At 49.9% G+C, this 14,398-nt stretch overlaps 1 protein-coding gene across 5 annotated transcripts in view; it reads right to left on the bottom strand.

Moving 5' to 3' along the window:
• Positions 1-7,950: 7,950 nt before the first annotated feature.
• Positions 7,951-14,398, bottom strand: part of ppargc1b (peroxisome proliferator-activated receptor gamma, coactivator 1 beta) — a 56,510-nt gene continuing 50,062 nt past the window's right edge. The window contains exons 5-12 of one of the 5 annotated variants that reach the window (XM_078101966.1): positions 13,350-14,319; positions 13,107-13,152; positions 12,117-12,184; positions 11,212-11,863; positions 10,524-10,590; positions 10,133-10,251; positions 9,738-9,865; positions 7,951-9,392 (exon numbers count right to left, since the gene is read on the bottom strand). In XM_078101966.1, the coding sequence (XP_077958092.1) occupies positions 9,301-9,392; positions 9,738-9,865; positions 10,133-10,251; positions 10,524-10,590; positions 11,212-11,863; positions 12,117-12,184; positions 13,107-13,152; positions 13,350-14,319 (2,142 nt within the window). In that variant the 3' untranslated portion in view covers positions 7,951-9,300. The remainder of the gene's footprint in view (positions 9,393-9,737; positions 9,866-10,132; positions 10,252-10,523; positions 10,591-11,211; positions 11,864-12,116; positions 12,185-13,106; positions 13,153-13,349; positions 14,320-14,398) is intronic. The other 4 variants (XM_078101967.1, XM_040173765.2, XM_078101968.1 and 1 more) reach the window with 4 other exon arrangements.

The raw sequence follows: 14,398 nt of genomic DNA, 5'->3' as shown, positions 1-14,398 counted from the left end.
GCAGAGAGAGGGAGAGAGGGGAGGAGGGGGGGGGAGCAGCAGCTGCAGTACACCCGGGGAGCCTTCAGCCTCGTTCCTGCACTGATCTGGGGGCAGTCGTGACTGCGGAGCTGCCAGCCGAGAGAGCGATGCGGGACTATTTATAGGATCGCCCGCAGTTTCCAAGCAGAAGAAGTCGCCTTTTTCTTTTTGCCGCCGCGATGTCGTCGAAATCAGCATTTCGTGACGCACGCACGCTCGTGCGTGTGTGTGCGTGTGTGTGTGTGTTGAATGGTGGCGCGCGGTGGTGGTTGCGCGCGTGTCGCACCACGGAGGGAACCAGGGACGCAGCTAATGACCGATTCCAGATCAGCTGAATTACTGTTTTATGAATTCACCCTGTTGACATATATTGACATTCCATAAAATGGTAACATGTTTACATGCATTGTTGTTGTTAAAAACAAAGTTTCCCAAGATGCAGCCGATCGCCCCTAGATTGTAAATAAAGTTCTGTGTGGTTTATAAATGTCTGACATGTGCAGGTTGTAACCACTGATTGTTGTTCATTCAATGTGTAAAATGCACAAATAAATCTACGTTACCTACTTTATTAGAGCCCACAGATTGATTTAATACAATGTTATCAACAGCCAATTTAATTTAATATACTTAATAGCCGGATTAGTAAATTAATCCCTGGAGAGACAAAAACAAAGGATTAAAAAACTGTTTCCAGTTTCCAAAGACAAAGGGGGTAATTAAGAGTGCAAAGCAACGACGTGACCCCTGTCATTTGTCCTTTCACGCCTTCCCTTTAGTGCACGCAGAACACGATGGCTGAGGACTCCCGTCACGGCAGGTGTGATGTGTGCTGCTTCTGCTCGGATCAACGTGTCTCCTGAGGACAGTTAAGAAGCTTATCCAACATCTCGAACAATACACGGACAGAACCAACGCATCGCCAACTGCAAGACGTTGGGTCCGCTGGCGTAACGGCAAATACCGCTGTGCTCAACCGGTCTGGCTCATAAAATATGTTCAAAAGGGTTCAAAACAAATCGCCTCAGGCCAAGAATGATGTTAATATCGCAGGTCACGACTAAGCAGCCGGAGATTAGTGATCTATTAACGCTTTAGGTAGAGCTCTTTGGTTCTGTCGATCTTCTGTGTGTATGTGTGGCACGAGGTCAGCATCCGCTGAATCTGACAGTTATCAGTGTGCTACAAGGTGACCTTTGACCTCATACTGCGTCCTGCAGTGGCGCATGTTCTCTGTCCAGTTAGTGTCCTGACAGACAACCATGTACAGAAATGTACGCCGATACACTGATCGGATTCGCACAGAGAGGCAGGCGTCCCACGGAGCAGAAGTGAGGGGTCGTGGGGGATGGTGGTGGTGTGTAGGGGGGGGGTTACAGTCGACAGTCGTGTTTCTGTCCCTGTCAGAGTTAAGCCGGAGCTCTTGGAGGATGACACCGCGTCTAATGACTCTGCACTGCGGAGCTGCTCTGTTTGCTGCAGTCACGACTGCCCTGCAGAAACAAGACGGCAGAGGACAGCGGGGGGACGGGAGGAGGCTGACGGGAGCGTTCCTGATCGCCTGCTTGCAACTCCGGCTTTGGGGCTGTACAATTAGTCACCACAGTAAAAGTAAAAGTAGTTAAGGGCATTGCAGTGTAACGCGGCAGCTTGGCTGTAAATCTCACCTTCGCGAAGGTTATTTCAGTCTGTTGAAAGCGCCTCAGCGAGTCGGAGGGAATGGAAAAGCTGTCCGTCCGTAGAACAGGTTGGGCGCGTTGCCGCGACTCCTCCGGTTGATTTGTGACAACAAATGGAAGCTGGCGTTGCTGCTATCAGAGGTCAAGCGCGTGTGTAGAGAGCAGCGGTCTCCACCGAGACCCTTCGCGTCGTTCGTGCCGTCTGTCGCGGAATGAAGGAGCCGTCCTTTGGCGCCCTCTGAGTTACATCGCTGCCTTTCTTTTGGTTTGCTCTCACAAACGATGTAGTTCTGCTGGCTTCGTGAGCAGAAGGGTTCTTTATGTCGGGGGCAATCCAGCATCTGATGCAGTTGGAATGAGAGGCCATAAAAACAATGAATGCCCCCCCCCCCTTGTTATTAGGAGTGAGCTGCAGGCCGCGCAGGTAAAACTATTTCAGACTCTTGTTCACAGCCGAGGAGGCTTGTTTGAGACTTGCGTGTTTGCGAAATGAAAAGTGTTTTTTGGTTCCAAACCAACTGAGCACGACCACTGCAATGTTCAGCTCGACACACCTGGGCCGCTTCCAGCTGGTCGTAGTGATTTCTCATTATTTTTCTTGAGCAAAGGGCTCCGATCCCCCTGAAAGCAGCACCAAGCGGCGATCAGACTCCGGTTGCCGAAATCCCAACTCAGAGCTGATCTTTTGGGTGTATCTTTAATGTTCTCCTTGATCAATAAGGTGAGCTGACCAGCTCAATCTGAGGAGCAGCTACCAATAGCAGCAATGGCCTCGTTGCTGGAGCAGAAGGCCTGTCGGACTGAAAACAAATATATCACAGAGTCCCCAGAACTAAACGTTCCTGATTGAATGTGTGAATGTTTGGGATCTGCTGCACGAGCGCTTGAGCTGTCTGGTGGGTTTGCATCGTTTCAATGGCTCCTCAGAGCGACGTTGGGAGCATTAACGTAGCAGAAGACGTGTGTGTCGGAAGCCGTTTGAAGTGACTCTGAATCTTTTCACTGAGCGACTTTCGAGGTGCCTGAGATCCATCCTGCATATTTTACCTTCCACAAAATCACATTTATTCTCATTCTTAACCTCATCCTTTCTTCTTGCCCTCTCGAGGGTCCTTCTGCTCCACACCAGGGGGATGATGGTTCCTCTCCATCCTCTGTTCCGTTGCCTTTCTCCTGACGGTGGCTCTCTCGTGAGAACATAAAAGATGGCGCGTGTCTTTGCCGCCGCGGGACTGACAGCAGGCCGTCAGTACAGCGGTGGCGGATCAGCGATGTCCCTCGCGCACAGACATCATCAGCGCAGTCACTCACACGCGAATCACAGTCTAGCCGGGCGGAAAATTGCCAGCGGCCTGTTAATAGGATGCTGTTTAACCAGAGGAAGACTGGAGGGAGGCAGCGGCCATTAGCGTGCGTGTGCGCTTTATGAAGCTGAACCTCTCCACAGCGTGGACAGGCTGATCCCAACACGTGCTGCCTTGTGTTGGCATGCAGGCATATGGTCTGGTAGTGTGCAGGCAGTCAGTCTGGAGACATTATAGCTGCTCACAAGATCTGTTCATCTCTGTGGTTGTTATTGATGCCGACTGAAAGGGACGATCTGTTGTAGCTGCAAGTAGCTAACGAAATATATGATTTGGTTCCAAGAGGTAAATCCGGCATCGTTGAAGCTTGGTAACTATGGCGACCTATGCTGAAAAATTGACCTAACTAAGCCTGGTTTGTTGTTAATAACCCAACAGTAAAGCAATGATTTTTTATGTGATTTTAAAAATAACAAACGATTAAACGTTGTCAAAAAGATTTAGTCGAATCACATCTGCTGGAAAACACAGTGCCTAATTTAAGCGATTTGCAGAATGAGTGGAATTGTTTCTTTTGGTCTTTTCGTGTTCATTGTCCCTCGAAGTAACGAAAGTGTGACCCATCGTCTCCCGAAATCAACACGGGCACCGAAAGAAAGCTGTTCATTAGGATTTTATTTTTTTGAGGCAAATCAATGTATATATGTACTTTATACAGTAAATGAGGAGCACGTCTCTACAGTTTCATAATGTAAACAATCTCTGAAGAGAAATGTATTCAGTTTAAAAGGAAGCCATAGTCTTCTGTTTTAAACCATTTACATGAATTAAAATATAATTTATAATATCAGATACTTCCGCTTCTATGAAACTAGATTTTAACAATTCAAAAATACTGAAATGCCTTTGTCTCCACATTCTCAAGACATATGAAATCACACAAAAAGGAGAGAAAAAAAACACCATTGAAAGACCAAACTAAATGGCATATAAATAAAAAAAGAAACGCAAAATAAAACCAACATATGTAAAAATATAAAATCTCACTAGCAGTATTTACCTTTTTGTTTTTACCAAAAACTAAGTTAAAAAAGAAAAAACATTATGTGAATTTGATAGTCATTAGATGTAAAGAGACAATAAAATCAATTGAAATGAAAAACTACAGAAAGCAACGTATGCCCTTTATGTCAAAAAAATGTCTTCCACAAAAAGAAGAAGAAAACACCCACTTTGACAGTTTGCAGTCCCTATTAAGTGCCTATTTGACATCAGTGTTGCTATCGAGTTCGACGTGTGGCCCGTTGTTTTGTGTGTGTGGTACAACTGTTGCCGAGCAGACGTGGAAGTGGAATCTGAGGCCGGTGTTTGCAAGCACTCCGTTCCCGGTAGGGGCTGAATGTAACGGTGTAGCTAGCCGACGGATACATTGTTTTCCAAAAACTAAAACAGATAAACACAAAGAACTGGGTTTTTCCTTCGTGGGCCAATGGCATCGAAAACGACAACGTCTATAAAACTGGACTCGAGGCGGCCGGTCGGAAAACGAGCCGCGCTCTTTATTGTTGGAGTTTTATTTTTTTGGTCAACTTGCCCATCAAGTTTTGTGGTTTTCTTGCCATTGTCCATTCTTATTCTGAAATGAAGAATGGGAAGAAAGGTATTGCATTCTGACGAGGGTAATTCCCTTTGGAAGGATGTTTTTTTTTTTTTGTATTTTTTGGATTAGTTGTCCAGGTCGGACAGTAGCATCGTGTTTAATGTGTCAACGTGTTCTCAAAACAACGAGGAGAATGGTCAACACCAAAGTTTTCTATAAGAAAGTATATAATAATCTAGATATCTACACAAACACACAAATATATATATTCATATATATGTATATAGCTTTTTATTATAATATGGCTATTGAAAAAAGTTTTAATTACGTCAGTAATTATTTAATAATAAACCACATTGGATTGGAAAGGAGTTGAAACGGTAATAATGAAAGCTAGTGGTAGCTTAGTCCCCCCCCCCCCCCTCTCACCCAGATTGATTTTTAAGGCTTGCAATGATGGAAAATGGGGTTGTTTCACTGTCAATCACCTCTCGAACAATGGAGGCACTCACCACTGCAGAAATCCCAGCACATGCTTCTAGTTTAAGGTTCCCTCTAATCCGATTTTTGGATTGCACGTGGAAATAATAAAAGGCTAAAGTAGATCAGTCTGCCACGCACAAAACTTGTTTTTAGCGGACTGAAAACCCTTTTCAGAAACAACAGCTGTATCGCAACCACCAGTTTGAAGGATTGTTTTTAATTGGTCGACTTCCAGCTTCAAGGTAAAATTACTTTTTTTCCCAATGTGGTTTTCGTGATCCCAAATAATCCGGGCTGCCTTTATCAAGCCTGCTTCGGTACGCCACAGTCCTGCCGACACAAACTTTGCGTTCCAGCCATTTTGTACCACAAATCGGCTTTGTAACTTACATTTGATGGAAAGATGCTTAATGGCTTTTAGGGCGAGGTGGAGGTGCAGCAGTGGGACTGGGATTTCCACAGTGTCGACCCCATCGGTGTCCGCTAGAGTGAAACTTGGGTAAAACCAGCAACAACTCACTTTCCCCCCTCCCCCCACATTCCTTCACCAGTCATACATGTACAGTTATTGGCTTTTAACGGTCAGAAAAGTAAGTGTTCAATGCAACTCAGATTTGAACAAACCTGTGTACCATCAAAAAGTGGTAATAACATAGTTACAATGGCTTCCTCTCAATGATAAAACTGTGAAGATATTTCACTACTTGGGACGTTATCTGTGCAAGAGTATATTATCATTTGTTCTTAGCACACGTGTTATGTGTTTACGGCGCAAAATCACCACATTCTTCCTGTAGTTTGTTTTCATGATTTTTTGAGTTGACACGCGGTAAAGTGGCCTCAAAGATCGCCCGTGTGGTACAACCGCTGTACATTATTACCTCCGTTTTTCCGTAAAGGCTGTCTTCAAGATAAGATTATTATATATTGCATTTCAAAGAAAACGTAAAATAAAAACATAAAAAAATATATAGTCATTTCATTAAGGGTAAATCAAACAACCTTCTAGTGTGATAGTCTAAAGGGATACTTGTGTCTTTCTTTTACACCAGTGTCGGACTTTGAAGTCATTTAAACTTTTTCCCTTAATTTCCTCCCTGCACTGAAAAAACATTGACTAATTTGAAATAAACTAATCGGATCTGCGGTCTGATGAGCAATCAACTATGACCGGCCACTTGAAAAAAAATAAACTCACATTTTATGTTTACAACGAGGCATAGTGCTATGTACACATTTTATATTCATATATTATATTTTCTTTTTTTATATGTAAACCAGCACATTCTCTCACTTTTTAGTCGTATACATACTAAGCACAAATACTCATTCAGAGATTAATTGTTAAAATGTGTTTTTTTTTCCCTTTCTTTTTTTAGGACTTGACAACTTATTCCTCAATCAGTATGTATAGCACTAAATTGTTTTTGTTAGTTTTGGACATCGGTGAGCCTGGAGAAGTAACGCTAAGTAACTTCACTTGCAGTTTTTTTTTTTTTTAAAACACTGAATAAGGCGCCTTTGTACGAAGTGTGCGTTTCTAATAAAGTCAAAGGAGAATCGAGTGATGTAAACATTCAAATTTTTGTGTGTGTTACCGAGGAGTTGATTAGATAGAGAAAGGGGGAAGGAGGACAGGGAGAGGCTTATCAGAGAGCTCAGCGGGGCTCCAGGGACGACCCGGAAACAAGGCCTCGAACCCACCAGCGACGGAAAGCCGTAAGAGTTGGAAAAAAGGACGAGCTGCGTTTTCCCTTGAAATATCCCGGCCAGGGGAGGAGGACGAGGGGAACCCGGAGGAATGGCGCGTGTCCCTGAAGAAAAACGGCAAAAGAGGGGACCCCTATCCCCCTGCAAGCGCACTCAAGGACATACCCCCAACTGAGCCACCGCTCGACCCCCCCCCCCCCCTCCCCTCCCCTCCTCGCCCGACCTGCAAGCGTCAGCGGCGTCCGACTCAAACACGAGACAAAGACGACACACTCAGATACACAAGGACACACGGTCGAGACTCCAAGAAACGGACACGCTACAAAACCGTCGAGGCAAGCGGAGCAAAGAGTCAGAGAAAGACAGGAGGTTATTGCCCTCACGGGGGGAGGGGGGGGGTCAAACACCAAACCCTCCCGAACTACCCATAGCCCCCCTCCCCCCCCTCAGAACCCTCGCCCAGAGGAGGGGCTTTTCTGTGGGGGGGTTTCGGGGATCGGATGGACGTGAGGTAGAGACGCTCAGCTGATGCAGGACCTCCTGGACGAGAAGCCGGTCGGCTGCTCTTCAGGTTTCGCTTCGGTTTCTTTCGCTCCCTCCCCGGCTGTGTGAAGGGTTCGGTGCCGCCGTACATTTGGCAGGTTTGGAGGCTCTCACCCTTTACCCCCCCCCCCACTTCGGAGGTCGCTACTGGCTGCGTCAGGAATGTTGGTTAGGCGCCGCCTCAAAACTGCCCTTCAAAGCCAAGAGTTCGTCACGTGCCGTCAACCTTTTTTTTTTAAAAGCAGGGGGAGAAAAAAAAACGTGCCACAGTCTTTGGGGGGGAACAGAGGCGGTGAAAACCCACGATTACATTCACATTCTTCAATACATTCCATCTGAACCAACAGATTTGTCTCATCTGGCTACGTTCTGCGGGTGGAGTATGGAGAGCAAATTGGTCCGGTTTTCCTTTTTTGTTCTTTAAAAATTCAGCGTCAGGCCAACCAACCGAATACCATATGAACCATCCGAATAGCTGACAGAATCAACTATATCGTGAGGGATATGGTGACAGAACTTGTACGTGGAAGAAGTCTGGACCGCACGAAGAGCAGATGTGACGAAATCATACCCAAGTTCTGTGATGAACAAAGTGTGGTACGAGAGCGTCTATGGCTATCTTCATCTTTAATTCCCCATTTTGGTCCTGCTTGCCGCAGTCCAAATGTAAACAGTGAGCGCTGCATTGGCTGTGGCCTCCGGGGTTGTCGATAGGCTGAGGCCATTGTTGGACGCATGTTCAGTGGGACTCTATCAGATATACATCATGACCCAGGTACAACACATCAAGGACAATCTCAATTTTTTTCTTTCACCCAATTTCTGTACCAAAAAAACCCCATAAGGTCCAATTGTTGGATTTGTAGCACGTACCTTTTTAAAAAAAAAAATTCAGTCAACTTGAAGGCTCGTTATACAATCTGGCCACGCCGAAGGAATTTTGAGAATTATGTAATAACTCAACGGGCAACTTACTTATGGAATTTAGAGGTGTCATTTTTTCCAGGACATAGTCGGGGTCTTAGTCAGTCGACGCGGATCAAACAGAGCCTGCGGCAGCCAGTAGCGGAGTCCAGGATAGTCGGCATGGCAGAGTTCAGAGTCACAAGGGGAGCGGAGGAGGTATCGACCTCCTTACAGTGCATAGATCAAATCAAGGAAGCACTACAGTTACAAAAAAGAAAAGAAAAAAAAACATGAATTTTTTTTCATCTTCATTTTAGATTTGTAAACTTTATCAGTCATCAAATGATTAAATGTTTTTTGTATATATATATATATATATATTCTTTGTCCATAACACACACACGCGCACACACAATAGATTGGAAAATGTATAACATCCACAATTTTTTGCTAAAACAAAGCAGGGGTACATTATTCTTTTTTTTTTTTACAACCGCAGGACTTCATGGCGAACAAACAGCTTGAAAGGTTCACCACCCGAAAACCGGAAAAAGAGAGAGGTTTTTTTCTGAATTTTTTTTTTACAAAAAAGACAAAGAACACACACGCGCAGAAACGTACATCACGACAACCAACGCAACGCAGGAATAGCAAGGATCTGCTACGGAGGTCTCTCCGTGAGGGGGGGTCGGGGGGGTGGGGGGTCGAGGGGCTTCTCAAACAACACAAGACGGCTCTTCGTTATTCTCGTTCAGCAACGAACTCGTCTGCAGCCGTTGCTCCATTGCCGTGTCCCGTTTTCATCCGTTAGCTCTTGAATCCCGGTGGCTTCCTCGTTTTTTTTAAAGCAGTATCCTCTGGTGAAAGAAACGTTAAAAAAAAAAAGAAAGAAAAAAAAAAAGAAACGACGAGGTCCTTAACATTACTTTTATTCCATTGGTAAAAATGTAAACATTTTGCGAGGTTGCCTTGCATGGAGGTACTACGAAGGCCTTTGCGAGGGCAGAGCCGTGTAGTCGCGGGGGGAGTTGCTGCACTTTAAAGGCCGGGCCCGTCAGCGGTGCAGGGACTTCTGGGCCTCCTTCAGCAGAGCGTCAAAGTCCAGTGCATCGTACTTGCTCTTGACGGGGCCCGGTCCTGCCTCGTCTACAACACAGAAAAGCAACGTCAGCATCGCAACGTAAGAAATCTGCGTCAAGTGAATTCGAGGGGCAGTCGCAGTTTATCCAGCGGGACAGACAACCACTGGCGGGCGAACACGCAAGTTATTCCATTCAACCGCAGCCGACGAGACGGGAAGACAGGACTGTGAGTGACAGGAGGGGGGGGGGGGGGGCGGGGCTTTGTGATCCCGCCTTTGGCTCCTGTGCAGCGCGAGCGAGCTGATACACAACGCGATCGCCTCGGTATCCGACCCGACTCACGCGGTGAGAAAGTACTAGACTTTTGCCACGTTAAGTACAACTTTGTTAGCGTGTCACAATTCATTACCGAGATCTATGTAGCGTTTCCTCGTTAGCCTCCTCAGGCCCGCGGGCCCGCTCTGGAAAACAGTCTCCCGCTCTCTCCAGTGCTTTTGAACCCCCGCCTGGCGGATCTTTATCACCCCGCAGCGCTCCCTACAGTCACACAGGTGGAGAGACAGACACTTTCAGGTAAGGGTAACCACCAGTTGGCTGCCTACTTGCATCAGTGGAGATGGAGAATCAGATGCGCGACATTGGAAGGATACAGGAAACCAACCTAAAAGCTAAGACACCCCCTTTTGTTACTGATCTGATCTTTCCCTGGAACATGATTTGACTACACCACTATCATGTGATAATAAAGACTGCGTGTGATACACTTTTTTCCCGCATCTCCTCCGTCCGCATCGGCACACTCACTCGTTGCAGATGATGACTTTGCAGTCCTCGGGTTTGCCGAAAACCTGGAAGCGTTTCCTCAGCATGTTCTGGGTCACGCTCGTCGGCAGGTTGTGGATGTAAAACACCTGGCAGTTGTCCTGGCAACAGGGAAACCATGGCAACAGTCAGGACAAACGACGATACGTACGACACGCAAGAACTTTGGCGCGATCCCGACGGACCGTGCGCTGCTGCTGCTGCGGCGGCGGCGCGTCCTGCAGAGCATTCCCGGGGGGGGGGGGAATCGGCGCGTTTAAAATCAGCGAGCGAGCGGAGGAAACCGCTCGACCTTTAGAGGTGCGTTCTGCGATTAAAACGTGTCTTTTAAGTCAACAGGGTGCAGTGGAGCTGGAGGATGTTCTCCTCGTACCTCGTCACACTTGGCTTTGTTCCTCTGCTTGTCGTCGGGTGTGATCTCAGAGTTTTCACTAAAACAGCTAGAGAAGGAAAAAGTAGAAGAGAGAGAGAGATGAGGACGGACACAAGGTGAAACTGAAATGTCAGACATCAGGAAACGGGTGAACTGCGGCAAAAAGGCGGGCTGTCTCCCACTTACTGCAGTACCTCCCCGCTCTCCCCCCCCCACCCCTCTTCTTCTTCTGCCGTTGTCTTCCATGTACAGAAATAACATCACCGCTGACTTCTTCTATGTGGGACAGTCGTGGTCAAACTTTATCTCATATATATAAAATCAACGCTGACCTACGTTTAAGTAGACAATACCCCGTTTGTTTGTGTTGTGTATTTCTGTTTACAGGCCTCAGATCAGACCAGCCTCCTAATTCAATATGCACGTGCATTTATTTGTGTAGTAAAAAGAATGAAACACAATTGTCGGTTGTGCGTTTCTGCACCTTTTGTTTGACGTCATCTTGAAGGTTCGGTGACGATAAACCAAAGGATGGACAAAGCGTCGTAAACTCTACTACTGTGTTCTACTTGCGTGGCCTCGCCCCCTTTCCCCCCCCCCCCCCGACTCTACACCTCAACGGGGATCTGCGCCCCTCGAACCGCCATCTTGACACCTCCGCCTTCCTCTTCGCGTCGCCCAGTCTCACCTGGAGTTCGTCTTGCTGGCGGGGGAGTCGGGACACAGGTGGAGGATGGGCGAGGGTGAGCGGGACGCAGACGAGCGCTCCGCCTCTTCCTCCGAGACCGGCGGCGTGGCAGCAGCCGGCGTCAGGCAGCGCAGCAGTGACGTCATCGGCGACGACGAGAAGGTCACCGCCGCGCCCTGATGCCAGAGGCGTCTCGGCGCTGCCGGCCCCTCCCCGCTCTCCTTCCCCTCGCCGTCCGACGCCAGCTCGTCGGCCTCAGCGGGCGCGGGGGCGGAGCCGGCTTTGTCGCTCCCTCCTTGCGCCTGCAAGATGGCGCCGAGCATGGCGGCGCTGCGCTTGCGGCTCTCGCCGAGGCTCAGCGCGCAGTAGTCGTGGTCGCCGAAGGCGCGGCGGGTGTCGCCGTCGCCGGCCTGGCCCATGCGGCGCAGCTGGGCGTACAGCTCCGTCTGCTCCGGGAGCTTCCGGTGGTGGGCGGCGCGGGTCAGCCGGGTCGAGCCCTTGGCGGCGGCGGCGGCGGCGTTGGTACTGGAGGGCGCGTGAGCCGCCTCGACGCCGCCTCCTCCTGTTCCTTCACCCACCTTTCCTCCCTCTGCCGGTTTGAAGAGCTCATCCTCCACCGGTTTGTGAGGCGGGGTGGTGGGAGGGGTGAGACCTAAGAAAAGGGGGAGAGAGAGAGAGGAGACCCGCATGAGCCGGATGTAAACGCCCCCTCCGGCAAAGAAATGGTCCGGCACATAATCCCCCTTCACCGGTTTGGTTCCATTGGACGAATCCACATTTCTGCTCTCAGTCTTTGTGCTAAGCTAAGCTAACAGCCTCCAGCTGCACATCTAAACGTGGCAACAAAATGCACGACATCTTCAAACTGAACCCAAACAAAGAACGAGGCCACGCGAGACGTTTACCTGCTGTTCCACACAGATCCATGCCGAGCGTCTGCTCGAAAGGCTTGCTGCCGTACTGGGACTCTCTGCTGGTGAAGAGACAACAGGAATCAAAGGAGGAGAGAGAGAGAGAGAGAGAGAGATCAATTAAAGAGTGTTGTGTCATCTTGGAATACGTTGTACTTTTTCACATCCCGGTCAAACGCAATCCAACAACAGCCTGAAACGTCTCCCAGTAGAAGCTCCTTCCAGCTGATGTCCGCTGAATTTGAATGATGTTTCGCTGTAAATGCTACTGACATTTCTCAGCGCTCCTCATTTCTTATCGCAGCGACCACATGTGCTCGGCTGTCCCCTCCCCTGTTCTCTCCTCTCTGCTGCTGCGCTCGGTTTCTGCTCCTGCGGTTGCTCCAGAGGACACGTCCACTAAGGAGACGGACAGGTGCCAGGTGGGGAAGTTGAGATCTGAGCAGCCAGGAGCCATAATTCACGAGGGATTTTCAGATTACACGTTTACGCGTAGGACGCGGATTCAGGCCCATTCTGCAGCGCGAAGACGGCCCTCGCGATCTGCCTCACTGCCTCACAGATTACAGCATTCATCAGATCCACGGACACTAATCCAACGTTTAACGTTCGTTAACCATCAGCCGGTTTCTCCTGTCTGGTCTGCTTGGTAAATTACAAATATTTAGCATTATGACTTTTTAGAACATTTTAATATAAGGAGACCTTATATTAATACTGTTTTTCTCATTTTTCTCATCTTTCACCTGTTTGCTCTGCAGAGGATTTTTTTCAAGGCGAGATGGTGATTTCTTGAAAAAAAAGCACCGCAACATTTTAAAGTGGAGTTTAGATCAATGGTAATCAGTAATGCACTGCCGACTCATTGGGATTATTTGGTCCGCACCACGTAGCCTCGTGAACAACGGGAGGTTCAGCGGGAGGACAAAAGACATTGATCTCAGGATGCGTCCACGATGCTGCAGCACAGAAGGCGGAACTCACCCTGTGGATTTGGGGGTGAGAGTCAGGCAGAGGCAGGCTCGCTTCTCTGCAATCACAATGAGAAGCAGGTTACAACCACGCAGAACTTTAGGACCCACCCGTCTGCGTGCGGACCTCCTAGTGCTGCTCCGTGGAGGCGTGTGTGTGTGTGTGTGTGTGATCAGTTGCAGGTACATAAAGCGTGACACTGGTCGCTATGCTGAGAGGAGGATTATGGGTAACGCGCTTTCTGTCCGTCCTCACCGTTGTGGCAGCAGGGTGCGGCCGGCTCGTCGCCCGCCGTCGGCGCCTCCGTCGTCGTCGCGCCGCCGCCCGCCTGTGTCGGCAGGAGCTTGACCCCGGCCCGTCCCTCCTCCCTCTCCTCCCTGCCCTTCCGCTCCCCCTCCCTGGCCCGTCCAGGCCGCGGCCTCTTGCCGAAGCGGCTGGGGAAGGAGGCCAGGCGCCGCGAGCGCCGGACCGAGAAGGAGCCGCCGTCCTCCGCCGCCTCCTCGACGCTCCGCGCCGCCTCCAAGGAGCCGCTTCTCCTCTCGGGGGAGAGCGAGTCTTTACGCGACTCCGGCTTGGGGGCGGCGGCGGCGGCGGGGTGGGAGTAGGGGGGGCTGTGCAGTCTGTAAGGCTTGCTCACGTCGAAGGAGCTGCTCCGCTGCAGGAGCTCGCGCAGGAGGGAGTTGGCCTTCACCTCCCTCCGCCTCGCGAAGGGGACCCTCCGGGGGCCCGTCCCGGCCGAGCCCCCGCTGGCCGCGGGGGCGGCCACCAAGACGACTCTGCTGTGCGAGCCGGTGGGGGCCGGGCGGGGGCCCTCGGGTCTGGCCCGGGGCCTGGCGGCCTCGCGGTCCTTCCGCTCCCAGCCCTGCTGCTTGCGCGTGGGCAGGCAGTACGTGTGCATGTACGTGATCAGCTCCACCACCGAGCGCAGCTCTTTCTCCGAGCTGAACTGGGGCTTCGGCGGCTCGGCGGGGGCCGCGCACGCGACCGCCACGGCCTCCGCCTCGCTGCTGGAAGACTCTTCTTCTTCTTCTTCTTCGTCCTCTTCGTCCTCCTCCGACTCGCTGTCCTCGTCCTCTTCCTCCTCCTCGTCCTCCTCGTCCTCCTCCGTGTCCGGGGCCGGGGCGTCCCCTGAGTCCCGGGCCGTGGTGAGGTGGCGGTGGAGCTCGGTGCACAGGTGGCCGGCGGGGCGCACCGCCCGGGGCTTCCTCTGCTGACGGAGGTCGGCCTGGAGGGTGGAGACAAGCGAACGTCCTGAGCGGGATTCAGCGACTCAACATTCAGCCCACAGTCACGTATCACCAGAG

The sequence above is a fragment of the Gasterosteus aculeatus genome, chromosome 4, assembly GCF_964276395.1.
Source record: "Gasterosteus aculeatus chromosome 4, fGasAcu3.hap1.1, whole genome shotgun sequence".
NCBI classification, from domain to species: Eukaryota; Metazoa; Chordata; class Actinopteri; order Perciformes; family Gasterosteidae; genus Gasterosteus; species Gasterosteus aculeatus.
This window is presented reverse-complemented; position numbering and strand designations above follow the sequence as displayed.